Source organism: Apteryx rowi, unplaced genomic scaffold, assembly GCF_003343035.1.
Source record: "Apteryx rowi isolate R43461 unplaced genomic scaffold, aptRow1 scaffold_46, whole genome shotgun sequence".
In the NCBI taxonomy this organism is placed as follows: Eukaryota; Metazoa; Chordata; class Aves; order Apterygiformes; family Apterygidae; genus Apteryx; species Apteryx rowi.
Window position 1 is genome coordinate 3,564,355 of NW_020450716.1, and position 15,933 is coordinate 3,580,287.

Consider the following 15,933-nt stretch of genomic DNA (forward strand, 5'->3'; position numbering starts at 1 on the left):
AGGATTAGGTCCTTAAGTCTGATTGCAGCGGAAAGCAGAAGTTTACTAAGAAGCCACTTGGCTTTCTGTCTCAAGCTTTATCCTTGAAGTACATGACTTCTAGGCAAATGATATCAACACAGAAGAGCCAGTACTTTATTTGTCGTCAGGCTTTTGGAATCGTGCATTCGCCCTGAAAGACAGAAACACTGCTTCTGAGTGCAACAGTATCCAGCTGCACTAATTTAGCTGGGTTATGTGTAGTCATTTGCTGTAATCCATGTAACAGCACTAGCCCAAAAAACTTCAAAGCACTTCACAGACATGCCAGTAATGAAGTTCCTGGCACCACAAAGAATGCAGGAAAAGACAGTCCTCAGCACAAAGCACAGTAAGAGGAGAGCAATGCCGTGGGAAGGAAAACCCTTCTACCAATTCCCTTTCATTCAAGAGATGCTATTGGCACCATTCACAACAAAAGGCTGAGGAATATTTTACGAGTGTAATCTGGGTGCTGGAGTGATTCTATGTCCTCATTTTCCCTCCTTAGAAATCCAAAATATCAACATACGAGAAGATGTGGGCGTTCATGAGCAGCCGGCAGCAGACAGCGCTGGTGAAGAACAACGACGAGGGAATCCAGCGTGTGCTCACGACGGACTATGCGCTGCTAATGGAGTCAACCAGCATAGAGTATGTGACTCAGAGAAACTGCAATCTCACCCAGATTGGGGGGCTCATCGATTCAAAAGGCTACGGTGTGGGAACCCCTATTGGTAAGATGCTCTGAATCATTGCTTAGTCTTTCAGACCCCTTTCTTATCAAAACAGACCCTAGGAGCCTCATTTTAGGCAAAACATCTCTTCTTGCCTCCACTCAGTCAGCCCCCTTCATCTGCAAGCAATCTCTGTAAACAAGAGGGAGTATTACGGTGCAGACTACATCTGCAGAAAGAAGTCAAGTGATTTGCTTGCCTTCTGGAGCATCCCAGTCATAACAAACTGGGTATCCTTCTGTGCTACTTGAGGTGCAAGGTCTTCTACTGAAATTCAGTTGAGTTTGAGAAGTCAAGTAGTGTCTCAGGGAAAATGGAATTGGGCAGAATAAATATTATGTCCAACATATGCATCTCAAAGAAAGTTGCATGAAACGAGACCAATTTCTGTCATACTTAATGACTCCAGAGCAATGCATAAGTGTTGCACATGAAAATTGCAAGGTTCTGTGCCTGCATCAGGGATTTCAGTGTTGTGAGCTAAGTAGACTCTTAAGACTCCCAGTCACTGTGAGCTCTTTCCAGTAGACCTTTTTTAACATGGCCAATGTCCTTTTCAACATTTTGCTAATCATAGACAATTAGAGTGTCTTTTTTTTTTTTTTCTGCTTTGAAGATGGGTTCTTCTGAATAATCAGTACTGGGTAGCCAGAGCTTTTTCTTGTTTAATATACTTCTCCATACTGCTTACATATGCACTTACTATGCCACAACTTTCTCTCAATTAATAGCTATGGAATTCTTCTGGCTTCAGGGGAATTAACTGGTGTTTACACAGATATAACAGATGAAGTATCTGGTCGATTATTTGCTTTGTAGACCAGATCTAAATAAGGGAGGAAGAACACCACTGCACTTAGAACCGTGATTCTTCATGCTTCTGAGTACCTTAGACAGACTGTCATACAGATAATATTTTAAGTATATTTTTTCACTGCCTATGTGAGAACAGCCTTCTCTCTCTGAGGAAAATGAAACAAAAGCTAAAATCTCCCCATATAAAACAAATGCATGGCAAGAGTTTCAATGCAGTTATAAAGCTGCCACACTTTAAACCAAGAACAATGAAGAAGTAATTGGAACAGATGGTAATCCTCAGAGAGAGTGCATCCATTGGAAATACAGCTGTGAGATATATTTATAAGATGTTTCTTGTATGATAAATATGCCTTAATTTTTTCTTCTTAAGGAAAACTGGCTAAATTCAGGGAAATAGATATCTCCAAGCACTTTGGAATAAATCATTTCAGYGACATCAGGCATCTTAAATTTTTTCAAGGTTTATTCTGTAAGAAAGATAAGCTATTGAGGTCCTGCCACTATTCACATGGACCCCAAAGGCTCTGTTGTTTCCTGGTAGCATTCAAGACTATTACAGTGCAGAATCTGTATAGAAAAAAAAAAGACTTGTCTGAAATCCTTAAAACCAAAGTTTCAGCAAGTCTTCAACTGGTCTGCATTTGTTCCTTCAGGAAAATGCACAACCCCCCCGGCTATGATTTGCAACAGCAAAAAGTATGCCTTGCACTCCAAAATTTCCAGTGAATGAGCTGAATGCAATCACCACTTAGCTCCCAGAAAAGCAGGAAGGAGATTTTTTGGAAGTTCTTCTATGAATACAAAAAATTTATCACTTTATTTATCTGAGCAACCTCTGCAAGTTAAAAATTGCAGATATAGGATAACTCTCTCTTTCATTGTGCTGAGGCAGGATGAAGGGGGTTTAGGTGTTTCAACAAACATTATGTTTTTTATTTATGTTTGTTATTGAGCCCATGGGTCACAGAATGGAGGGTTTTGCGTTAGATTATTGGCAAAGAATGGTACTATTGAAAAATCTGCAGTGATGCTTGATCATGTGCTTGCTGCACTCGGAAAGTACTGCTGTAAAAGAGGCACCTCTAGGTAAAAAATCTATGCAAAATGTCACCCTGGGAGGAATCCAGCTGAAGAAAGCAACATTATTATAGGTGTCAAGACAGGTATGAATTCTACTATCACTGCCAGTGCTGATGCGAGTAATTGTAACACTAATGCTACTACCATTTCCTTGGGAGACTGCTAGGAAAGTGGATAGATGTATTTCTTGGCCTGAGAGGTAGACTGTTAATAGCTCAGAGGTCATAAATGTTATATGGAATATTCAAAGAGGTGTTGAGATGGATTTGTGCGCAGTTTTAGTGCTCACCAATAAAACATCACCAATCCAATGCTCCAGGCACACTTCACAAACTTTAAAAGTACTCATGGAAATACAGATGTACCTGTTACCTTCAAGATGAATTGTGATAATCCTGCTGGCAGCATAAACATCACAAGAAAGAATGAACATCCACACAAATCCTGCTCTGTGACTCAGGCTGCTTCACTTTACTTAACAGCTATGTCGTTTCAGACAAGGCAGAATAGATGGGTCCTACAGACTAACAAACTCCAGCTATCATGAGGACAAACCTCTCCTATGGTGGAAACAATTCTGCTTTTTCCTTCTAGGAAGCATTGCTGTTGTCAGTAGTAATAATTCACTTTTCTGGGTAAAGACAATTTTGAAAGTATTTCTGTTTTGTTTTCTATTGTGTTTGGTTTTGGTTCTTTAATAGCATGCATAGAAATCATCTGTTCTTACAGCAGGCATATTTTCCTTTCAAAGCTGGCTACCTAAAGCAGTGGCTGCTGATTGCTGGCTTCCCAGATGGACTTTTTATAGTCTGACACATGTCTCTTGGCATCTGTGGTCACAGCATGTCCTAATGCTGGCAGTAGGATACACTGAAAAATAGCTGCGTGTTGGCACGACAAATGAAGAACGGGAATGTTTTCCACATTGGTTCTCCTCAGACAATGCTGCAGGCTAAGGAAATAGAAAGCAGAGAGGGGGACTTGTATTCATGGTACAATTATTTTTAATAGTGTCCTGCACAGCCACATAAGAAAGAAAAATGAAGCTGTGAAGCCAATTTTCCAAGGCTATTTAGATGCATAAAGATACAAAAGTGGTTCCTAGTGAGATTTCCCTAAGTGTCCCCATCTCTGTGCACCAAGCTATCACCGAAATTCTGGCCCACATTCTGCCTTAAAGCTTGTTTACCTTGATCAGACTGAGAATTGTAAAGGCTTTAATTTGCAGCAAAATGTGATTTTGTGGAATCACAGCTTAAGAAAGTGGTCTCGTTAATGTGCTAAAGTAGAGGAAGGTAGTTAGCTACACAGAGAAAGGCTTGGCCACAGCTGGGGGCATTGCAGCCCGGACATTAAAAGCTTCCAACCACAGAAAGTCCAGCACGGCAGGGTTTGGGAGCACATACATGCCCCTAGTGCCACACAGCCTTTCTTGTAACCCTCTCCTGCTTGCTATCCTAAAATCCTTGCTCCATAAAGAAAAGTCTCTCTCACAATGCCAGAAACAACTTCTGCTTGTCAATTATAATTAATAACAGGATTGCTAACTTCAGCTTCCGGCACCATGGCAAAAGCTAATTGGTAGCAATTTCCTTTAGCCATGCACTGCTCCAGAAGTGGGGCGAGGGGTAAGCCTCTGCCCTGCTCCCCTTTGGGGCTTCAACCTTTTGCTTCTGCAAAAGCTGTTGGCTGAACTGAATCATAGGCAGCAGAAATTTTGGAAGAGGGACAGCCAGAACAGAGTGCACGAGAGGCAAACCTCAACAGATTGAACTGCCCAACCTTGACCCCACTGTTTGCCAGATACTGTGCAGGCCCATTAATGCTGTTCAGCCTGAAGATGCATCCTTCACCAAGTTGTTGGTCTGAAAATAAAAAAATAACAAGAAATAGTTGCTATTTTCAGCTTGCACTGCCAATGTTATTGCAAGGCACACAAAAAAAGACCAGGCCGGCTTGTGTACTTACAAGTTTTAAGGTAGCCGAAGTGGAGTAGTGGGCATATGAAGGTATAAATGAGAAGAGCATGTATTTGACTACTGTGGGTTTTCTTAGACAATTACTCATTTTTACATGCAGTAGGAAAAATAAACAGATGTTGAAGTAAATAGGGGAGATGCAAAGCTGAAGATCTCAAAGGATGCTCAAAGCAATATTCAGACATGATATGGAAGAATTATTAGCGAAAAAATCCACTGCCAAGGCTTAAATAAACCTCAGTAGGACACCCTAGAAATTATAATGAATTCCCAAACAAATAACCACACCAAAGGAGCCTTCTGCTTTCCAGTCCCCAGGGCAGACACCAGCAGATCTCTTCCCCCTTTCCAGCTGAATAGAAACCAAGACTTTGTAGCAGGAATAATCAGTCTTGTGATAAGGGTGCACTTCTGCTTCAGATGTCAGCAGCATGTTCCCTTCCCACATTCAGTTTTCTGCAACTGACACTGAAAGGTCTTGCTCTCGCCTTGCAGGGTCTCCGTACAGAGACAAAATCACCATTGCCATTCTCCAGCTCCAGGAGGAGGGAAAGCTGCACATGATGAAGGAAAAGTGGTGGCGAGGCAATGGCTGCCCTGAGGAGGACAGCAAAGAGGCCAGCGCTCTCGGGGTGGAGAATATTGGGGGCATCTTTATAGTGCTTGCTGCAGGGCTTGTTCTTTCCGTGTTTGTAGCTATTGGTGAATTTATATATAAATCAAGGAAAAACAGCGATATTGAGCAGGTGAGTCATCCGTTTTGAGTTTGCTTATGTTTCTGGGAGGCTAAGGTTTGTCGATGCGGAGGTGACTGCATTATAAGTCTTTTTGCCAGACTGAAGATTTTGTATTGCTGATCTCTTGCCATGAGTCCCTGGCACTAAAGACAAATAATTTATTAATAAGAATAGGGAAGTACCTCATCCACAATCCAATTAGTGCTGTTTAGCATAGCATTGCAGAACAAGACAAATTAATTTCTCAAACAGTTTCTGCTTGATCTTTATGACTTCAAGTATAAATTACCTTGGAAAGGAATACATGCAGAACTGGATTTCTCTATGTGGTCTTAGCACCAACCCTTTGAATAACAGCAGGAATATATTTCTAAATCCCCAAGTGTAAATTTTCTCTTGCTCTAGAAAGCATTTCTTTCAGCCAGGTGTTTGCATACGCAATGCTGAAGCGTACACTTCAAAGCAGGGAGACCTGCTGAAAGGTGATAGATGCTACGGTAGAATAAGATTATGGACCCAAAGAAATTCCGGATATAACTCCACTGAAGCGTAATGAACAATTTAAAAGGGCATAGGGAAAACAAAGAAAGCGCTGCGTATAAATCATGCCCTGAATACTACAGCACTTTGTGAAATAGAGTCAATCATTAAAATAGAGAGTAAACAGCAGTTTATTGAACCACCGAATACACTGTAAAAGAAACAAGACATGAGCAGTAACTCTGAGTCAGTTCATGAAGTTGTCCTCAGACCCTCTTACTCTGGCTGCCTTCCCTGGTACTGTTTTGCTTCTGGCCATGTCCTGGACTCTGATCTGGTCCTGTTTGGCTCAACTACTATATCAGCTCAGATCCTGTCCACTTTAACAGGACTTATTGTAGTGCATTTGTGCACTGTGTATTGCAGGATCAATGGCCCCTGAGGCAATCACCAAGAGGTGGGTTTGTATCACCTAACTTCAGGCTTTTTAGTTATTAAGCGTCTACTTCTAAGAAAGTTGCTTAAGCTCACTTTACACTTAGATAGGAAAGGCAGGAGCTTTTCAGTGGGCAATTCACTCTAACCATCTAAGCTGTAGTCCTACAAGGCTGATGACATAAATGCCAGAAATGACTGGTGGAAAAAAATAACTTCAAAAAGACAGTGGGGATGAGTGGGAGGAGAAGGAGAGTATTTTGAACTTGGTCTCAGAGGTGCAGTTCACACCACATACAGCAGTGGTGCTGGCACCCCAGTAAAAGCAGGCAGCCTGGGCTGTAGGGCTTGGGAGGACAACGTCTTACTTTTAAACTTCTCCTTTTGGATGAGATGAATCACCCTGCAGTAATCGCCTTGTTGCCAGGAAGGGCTCACAGTAAGTAAGTGTAGACTGCACACTTGCTGTTCGGACCACTAAAAGGAAGTGAGGTGACTCCTACCCAGCATCTCCTTTTTCTGAATGTCACTTACTTTGGGAGCCCCGGGGTGACAACGAGAGCTAATGCCAGTGTCAGTGGACTTGGCCCTTGCCGTATGCTGCAGAAGAGGCCAGCTCTTGACTGTGCAGACTCCTTCACATGGGCAGGCACCGGTGACGGAGCAAACCGTCATTACAGTCAATGGCACCATGTACGAACAACAGACACAGCTCATGTGGAGCAGTTCTGCAGACCTTATTAATCAAGGTGTCCCTGCTTTGGAATAAGTCAGAGAAAAATGATGGATGTATTTTGCATGTATTACTAGCTTTCTGTTTAGTACTTCAACCCTATAGAACAGTTTTAGCACTAAATGCATAAAGAATGTATCAAGATCTTAGTTTTATTCATGACTTGGGAGTTTTTTTATTCAGATAAGCTTTGGAGACCTAATGCAGTTAATTAAAATATTTAGTATAAATGCTAATAGAACAGAAGGTTTTAGGAGCTTTTCAGGAGACTGGGAAGGGCAATGTATTTCTGAAATCAACATTAAAATAGACCTAAAGCTTTATGAGGAGATTGTTAATTTACTGAGCAATACATTGGGTGAATAATGTGGTATTCAGGGATACATATATACATATGCAGTTTCTGTGTATGTTGACACTCTACTACTGTGTCATAGTGATGTGTTGTTGATTATAGGCTGTCTCATCATAATGAAAATCTTTAAGTGAGTTAATGTGGCAACATCAGGCATCACTATCACCAAATTTTCATGTGGAAATGATTGAAGGAAGTCATACTGGTGATTCTGTGATGACTTCCTGATTTCTCTCAATTTGTTTTATTTTTATTCAAGTGGTATAAGAAGCTTAGATGGAAAATGCTATACAGTGTATATTATTGCAAAGCTAATCTGAAGCCTGAGTTGAATACGATCTATAACTCATATGTTTTCATAAATAGAATTTCTTTTGATTTAAACAGCTTTTGAATCTCATTCTCATGTTTGTTTGTTTTTAATTCCTAATATTTAATTTTAATTCTTCATTTTATACTTCTTTCATTTATTTATTTTCTCCATTTTTTTTTTTCTCGCATGCAAGGCCTTTTGTTTCTTTTACGGACTACAGTGTAAGCAAACCCATCCGTCCAACTCCACCTCTGGCACTACCTTATCTACGGAGTTAGACTGTGGCAAGTTAATCCGAGAGGAGCGAGGGATTCGAACACAGCCCTCAATTCACACTGTATAGTCAGGAAAGAAAAAAGGTGTGTTCAATGGGAAGCATTAAACTTAAACAGTGCACCTAATGAGAAAAGTTGTGCTTACCAACACATAGTTAATGATTTCAAAAGGCCTCTTGCTTCAGCAGCAAATAAGATTATCTAATATAGATTGCCGAAGTCCTGGAAATCTGGACAGTTTAGATGCATATCACAGAAAGTAATTACACCTACAGCAAAGAGTGAGTGTAATAGACTGTAACAGATTTTAAGATTTACGACAGTCTATGTACAATTGTCATCTTATCATATCATGTGGCAATTCAGCATTTTCAGGTAAGAAACATTATTTACCTCCTTTTCATCTTCAACCAAACGTGAGCAAAACCACAGCAGTCTTATTACTAAAAGCATGGAGAAATATTTTCCTTGGTCTCTGCAAAAGCATTCAGCAAGTGGGCCAGGCAGTTCTTTATAAACCTCAGAAAATAACCTGCAGGGCTCCATTAACTTTCTGAACCCCTATTATAAACAGCCAGATATTTTTAGCTGGCATATCTTATTCCCAGTGTCAATATTTAATGAATTTTAATTCATCCATTTAAAATTCATTAGACAAAGCCTCCAAGTAACTATCATACCACAAAATCATATCTATCAATTAAATTTTATGCCATGTAACCATTAACATTTAAGAACCTATTCAAGAAAAGCACCCTCAGGCACCCCCCACTATATACTCTACCTTTCACAACATAACTCCATAGACTTGGCTTGAGCAATTTTTGGTGTTCACTGTTTTCTTTCTAACTTGTTGTAAGCTTTCTAACTTAGAAGATCCTTTATGACATAACTGCCAGTAAAAATCAGGATATCAGTTTATATTGAACTGTAAAGCCTTGGAATTGTTGTGCATATTAAAACACATGAAGAAGCTTTTGTGTAGGAAGTTGGTGTGGGATGTTTCTTATATACTGGAAGGATATTGGCTTGATTTACTCTAGTCCTCAGCTGATCTGGGGACTGCCAGGGAAGGAGACAACAGACTGGATCCATTGTTGCCACTGGAAAATATATGACTGTAATTTGAGATGCACAAAATGTATACAAATGCCATCTCATAGGATGTCATGAACCAAGGCAAACAGCCTCATTTTCAAAACCTGATTACCTTTTACCTGTTGCATTTCATTACATCCCAGCTTTCCTCCAGTTTCACCAGTTCATTTCCCACCCTTCACACCTACTTTATGTTTTCTTGCACACTGCAGTTCCTCCTCGTGACACAAGTTAATGATCTGTTTTATTGAGGAGCCATTTCTGGACTCTACTGCAATTAGAAAACTCGTTCTAGTGGATGCCTTCACACACAATTGCTGAAGCGCTCCAGCGAGGCTCTGGTCTTCTCTTGAATTGTTTCGTTTGCACCTGACTCCTGAAAAAAGTCAGTAGGGTCTTTCACATACAGTGATCTGTGTTTTCCCTCTATTTATTTTACAATTTTTGGTCAATGTCATTTAGGCTGACAGTAATTTCAGTAGCTTTGTAGGCTTAAGTATTTTTTGTGACTAAGATGTACTGCTCACAGCTGGGCTATACCAGTTCTCCTCTGCTAGTGTTTATCTGCGTACATGAGTGTTTATGTCCCACTCCAGACACTGCAAGAAATTGTCTTGCTCAAAATTGAGTTTTAGCTTGTTTTGATAGGGCCTTGAAAGCTTTGATTCTTTATGAGATGAACCTTCTTAACAGCAAAGACCTGCATTAGATCTTCTTTATCCCTGACTTAAGAAAGCACTTTTGTCTGCCTTTTCCCAGCTGAAGAAACTAAAAGCTAATTAAAGCCAGCTTCTCTGAGCTCTCAGAGGAGAAGGAAAATTACTAATGTGCTTATCTTCATCATTGTTCTACTCAAGAAATCCTCTGGGTCACAGCTTCTACCAGTTTCCTAATCACTGTTTAGATGAACACAGAATCCAGAAAGTTTCTGTCACTTTTTGGACAAACATTTTCATTACTGTCACTTTTGGGATAAACATTTTCATATCTGTCAGGGAAATAGCCACATTCTTGGTAAGAGTGATCTTTCCTTCATGCCTAGTTATCCCCAAAGACAACATCACAGACTGCAGCTTACCTGTGGGAATTGCAAAGCAGCTCCTAATGTTCCCTAATGGAACGTCATACCTAGCTTCAAAAAGGTTTATTAAAAAGTCTTATTTGCCACTTAGTAGTTACGCCAGCAGCTGATGCTGTGAAGAGCAGGCATATCACCCCAGCCCTCATACACGTATGCTTGTAAACACAGCGACTGTTTTCACAGGGCTCTTAGTGCCTCCTGGAGAAGGTAGGTGCCTTCAGGTTAACGGTGAGGCTAGGGGAAGGCACAGCCCCCAGCATCTCCCATGAAATGCTTGGCACTGGGAGGGGGCACCTCTAGTGCATAGACATTATAGGCTTTAGGAAGAAGTGTAAAAGCATTTGAAGATTTTCCACTTATCAGCGCTCTAAGCTTCTAAGACAGGTAAACTTTGAAATTTGGCTGTAGAAGTGGCTCTGTTCACAAACACAGATGGCTACCACCATGTCTTCATAACCTGCAGCCTTGCAACTAGGTCCAGGACAGACAAACCGAGTCCTTTCTCAGGGGTGTGGGACTGAGTTCTGCATTCGCACAAAATGACCAACACATGATGATGATGATGTTTTGCCTTCACTGAGCAGTCTCATCAGAGTTTAGATGGTTTGTGAGGCTGGCAAGTAAATTTACTGGGTTTTTTTTGTTTTTTTTTTTCTGGCAAACAGGAAACTGAGGAACAGTAAACATGGATTACTGTGATACTATTTTGGTGCTCACTGTTCAGTTGTTCAATAGAGTCTGACAGTTTAAAATGCTTCAATTAGTGATGTCCTCAGACACAGTTTGATATCCATTGATATCTATTCTGTTTGACAGAATACACAAACAGATTCTTAATGTGTTGCAACAGCAGTTTGCTTACTCGGAGAAATTATTCTGGACCTTTTATCTTCAGCATGCTAGGCACAACAAATGACTTTGCTCTCAGCAGAAGGCATATGTCAGTGTCCCAACTATGGGTCCTATTACAGTAATGAGAGCACTGCAGAGGAAAAAATCCTGATTTCTGCAGTTCCTTGTCTGTGCCTGAGCTGGTCAGGTTTTCTTCCAGAATAAAATCTGATTCACTGATTTTCATAGTTCTCAGGTCCAACACAGCACACTGTTCTTTTTCGATTGTTTGTTTTTTTGCTAGGTGTTAATAAAATGCAATTGAAATTCTTGTCCTCAAAGGTAGCCTGGCAACATGAGCAACAGACTGATAAAGCCTGACCACAGATGCTTTTTTCAGTCTTGCCTCTATTTTATTTTTTTTGCCATTTTTCAAATTCTAAATCTATAACTATCCTAAAGTTTAGCACAGTCTTCTGTATGGAGTGTAAGGAAGGATTTGAGAGGTCCGTGAGCAAGCTTTTAAGGCCTGCTGAAATGACCAAAGGGCAAAGAGAAGAGTCTCCAATCCCAAGCAGACCCAAACTTATTATATTTTTAAAGGATGACGTTCCCTTTTAGCCTCACAGGACACATACTGCAGCATTTCAACACTACTAGAATGAGAAAGTTGAGCTGATTAAAAGCACAATGTTAAATGTATTACTTTGCTCTTAGGTTTCATTCTCAGTGATACCTCAAAAGTGGACTTACAGCATGTAAAAAAATAGTTTTTTGAAGAAACCTTTTCAGTTTGGTTATCTGAGTATGATATTAATAGAACAGTATATTATCCTTTTAAATGAAATTTTAATTTTACAATACCCTTTTTAAAGGATATTGTAATTGTACTCCACACACATTACTGTTCAGAATTGTGTCTTGGGAGTTCCCGCAACGTATTTCTTGTCCATCATTTTTCCTGTACACCCTAAGTAAGTAAGTTAGCATTCTGACTGAGTTTGTACTTGCTCTGTATCGCTGACAGTTTTCTACTTCTTGAAAGTTTCAGGGCAGTTCCAATTTTTGACTGGGTATTCAGTTTCCTGATCCCGCTTTGCACAACACACACTGGAATGAGCGCRCTTTACTGAAATGTTTTCTGTTGTTATGGGGCCTTGAACCAGTGAAGTGTGGTGTATGCACAAGCTTGGAGATAAAATGGATTTTGTGCTATGTTTCTTTGGTCTCATAAGAAAGTTCATGTGTAACTGCCCTTCTGAGTGATTAGCCAAACCCCTGAATGTTCAAAGTATCTTCTCGGATTGCACTTTTAGACTATCTGAAACTCTGTGTGAAGGCAGAGACACAGACAGAGAAAGCCCCGTATCTCTCAGGGTTTTAACGCCCTTTGCCACCTCCAGCTGGTTTTCTCCAAAGTGTCAAATGTAGGGATATGCATAAAATGTATCATCAGAGTTGTAGTTATGTCCATAACCTTTGGAATATCTTTGAAGGGTCAGTCCAAGGCCTTAACTCTATATGTAATTCATTGCTTCAGACTGGCAAATCTCATGCCTGTGGTGGTTTGTTTTCTTCAAAATGCAAATGGAGCATAACCCTAGAAGTAAAACTGCTTTCATGCTTTTATAAAGCCAGAAACTAGAGCCATAAGACTCAGGGCATTATCACTGTAAACTCTCCTCCTCTCCCCAACCATTGTTTTTGTATGATGGTAGAGCCCATTCTCAGAGGTTTTGAACATGTGTATTTTGACCTCTCTTTTCCATAGATCAACCCACTGGGGCTTTGTGTTGCCAGGTTGGGCTAATAGAYAGCTTCTAAGAGGCAGAGACCTTCTAGATTTTGAATTGGAAATATATATCTCTATATATACTTTACTGGGTGAATAAACATGATCAGTTTACTGGAGAGACCCTGAACAGAAGCAGTAATGATTTTATACTCAGTTTTAGATGAAAATGATATTGATGACCAATTAGGCAAAAGTTTACTTCTGAGAGACAAGATCTAGAGTTCAAAGCTACTCCTAAGAATAGCTTGAAGTATTTTTGGTAACATTTCTTTAAAAACAGCTTACATCTAGAAACTAATGACAAAAAAAGGCAGAACAGCCTTGGAAGTGGAACCAGTTGGGCACTTCACAAATCAAGTAGTCAGATGTTAAAAACTACACATACTTAACGTCAGCAATATCTTTCAAATATGATGTAAGATATATGTAAGATGATCTTCATGGGACTATTTTGTTGGCATGAAATTAAGAGGACATAATGATAACTCCGTAGTCTGAATAATATGAATCAGTTTGGAAAATTCAAATGCAAGCATATTAAGACAAGGCAGCAGAATGTACTGTTGCATCTGCAGAAGAAGTCATCCCTACATGCCCGCTGCAGTGACTGATGGCTTTTATTAAACACATACACAACATACAGGTTAGTGAGAACAACAGGGAAAGAAAATTAAAATAAGCTTTACCAAGTCTATAAATGGCTAATATGGTCCTGCCCTTATTTGCCATGGAGTTCTGGAATCACTTCGTAATCTAGATTTTAAAAGCTCAATTAAAACTAAGATAGTAGAGAGAAATTATCCATGTTAAGTCAGCCAGTTAGAGCATATACTTTTATTAGTTTGGAAATACGTGGTGCTACTCTCTAAAAAAGCCTTGCTCAAGCAATATAGAAATGACTTGTGTATTAGGATGATACCTGCCTCACCTGTTGCTGCCGGAGGGCATGGTGCTCCAGCAGAGACCATTGATTCTCACTCCAGTAATGCTGAAATTCCTACATTACTTCGTCAAAGGGTCTATTTAAATGATAATTGCACCACGAAGTCCTGGCTACTACTAAACAGTAACTGGAAAAAAAAAAAAAGTATGCTGTTCTGGCCTGTATCTATTGCTTTTTTGGTCTGCCACGAATTAATAGCAATTTAATTTTTACATGCTTAAGACATTCAGTGTTTCATAGGACAAACAAAAATTAAGCCTCGCAAAGAAAGAGCGTTGTAAACTATATATTTAACATACTACAGGATCCTACTCTGTGTTCAGCCAGTCCCACAAATGGACATGATGACATATGCAAGACAGTCTACATTGAAAATGCACACACACTGATTCCCTGATCTCTTGAGCTCATTTGCAGACTCAGGGCTAAGTACTTCATACAGAGGTTTTATGCTGGATAGGAAGAAGCACAAAGTGTGGAATTCAATACTCTGGAATTCATTTTCTACCTTAGACAAATGGTTTAACCTTGATCCAGGTTACCCTCATGCTGGCTCCTGCATTTGAAAATATGTCTCTGGAATAGCTGGCTACCAGGAAAATTTGGATTTTCTCCTCTTCCAATAACATATACAACTTTACTTTTTTTAGCCCTGTATCACTCTGAGATCACAACTGACTGGTTAAGAACTGAGTACTGCTCATCTTGCAATTGGTATCATTCTAGAAGGGAATTTTTATTTGTTATAAAGAAACATATTTGTGTACTGTTGCTGTCATTTGAAGAGACTGTTATTTTAACCAGTTTTTTTAAAAAAGATCAGTTTTGGAATTCTAGAAGGAGTCTGGTAGGAAGGGCTTATTCAACATGATTAAGGTAAGGTAGTTAAAGTTGTGTTTCCCACCTCTACCCTCACTTCATTTTATATATAAATAATCTATTTATATATATTTGTATGGAACATTTTTTTCCATTGCTAGATATTTCCACTTAAAGCCTCTTTGTGTTTTTTTTTGTGTTATATATAATTATTATAGCTGTAGATTTTAAAGGTTTTTTCCACTTACCTGAAATGTCTTTGTTAATGTTGTGTTCACTGGGAAAAAAAAAAAAAAAGATTTCTGCTTTCCTTCTAGGCTATTCAGCTACCTCATTCTTGTGGTAATTTCTCTCCTTTCTTAGACACACAATATTTGAAAAAGTTTCTTTCTAAAGAAAGACAAGCACTGAGAAATGTGCTATATTTTAGAAATGCCTGTTAATTTCATGAGGGGAGAATAACAAAAACACAAAGAAATCTTCAAGGATGGTTTTGTTGTCTTTAGTATTAGCAAATTTTTGGATAAAGTACACATGTTTTAAAAATGAAGATTGTTTTTTTGAAGGTCAGGAGGAAACTTACCTACTGAAAAAGGGTATGTTTTATGATTTGAAGTCACCACAAACATCATAAATGTGTTTGGGTAGAATTTCAGAAAGATTCATAATCAACTTTGGTTAAGCCAAAGTTAAACTGATTTCAGTGGAAGGCAAGTTAGGCGAAACCACTTTTGCAAACTCCACGTACTATACATTAGGGGGTTGATTCAAAGCTGGCAAAATTCAACAGGGAAGCCTCCTAAACCTGACATAAAGATTTCAGGTCCTTGTTTATTATAAAAGCCACAGTTTGTGCAGGGGGTATGGCTGAACTCTCCCCGAAAGGTGTTTAATGCAATTTCCGTGTTCCACCAGTGTCTTTCTTTCAATGCTATAATGGAGGAGCTTGGAATTTCACTCAAGCATCAGAAGAAGTTAAAGAAAAGGTCGAGAACGAAGGGGAGATCATCATTCACAAGTATCCTTACTTGTCACCAGAGGAGGACACTGAGGAAAGAAACCATAGCGTGAGCAAGAAAGACCCCTTTGAGGAAATATCAGGAATAAAAACAAAATGAAAACATTGCTGCCTACAAGTTGATTGTGGTGGGATTTCTGAAATACAGACATTTACCTTGTTCTTCAGAAATGCTCTGTGGTTTCTTTTTTTAATCTAGAGGTACAACAGTTTAAATGCTTACATAGACTGATGTACTACTAATCATCTGGGAAGTGTCTCACTATTTCTTTTGAAATGGATTTGTATGCTCACCTGTTTTGCATCTCTCTTCCCCTCCCCATGCATTGCTGTATGTGCTTTCTAAATAAATAAATAAATAAGAGACAGGGTTCTTTTTTCCAATAA

At 39.4% G+C, this 15,933-nt stretch overlaps 1 protein-coding gene across 1 annotated transcript in view; it reads left to right on the forward strand.

The window, feature by feature from the left end:
* Positions 1 to 15,933, forward strand: part of GRIK1 (glutamate ionotropic receptor kainate type subunit 1) — an 81,577-nt gene extending 65,644 nt beyond the window's left edge. Inside the window, exons 13-15 of the mRNA XM_026077616.1 lie at positions 530 to 755; positions 5,129 to 5,379; positions 15,444 to 15,933. Of these exons, the coding sequence (XP_025933401.1) occupies positions 530 to 755; positions 5,129 to 5,379; positions 15,444 to 15,599 (633 nt within the window). The 3' untranslated portion in view covers positions 15,600 to 15,933. The remainder of the gene's footprint in view (positions 1 to 529; positions 756 to 5,128; positions 5,380 to 15,443) is intronic.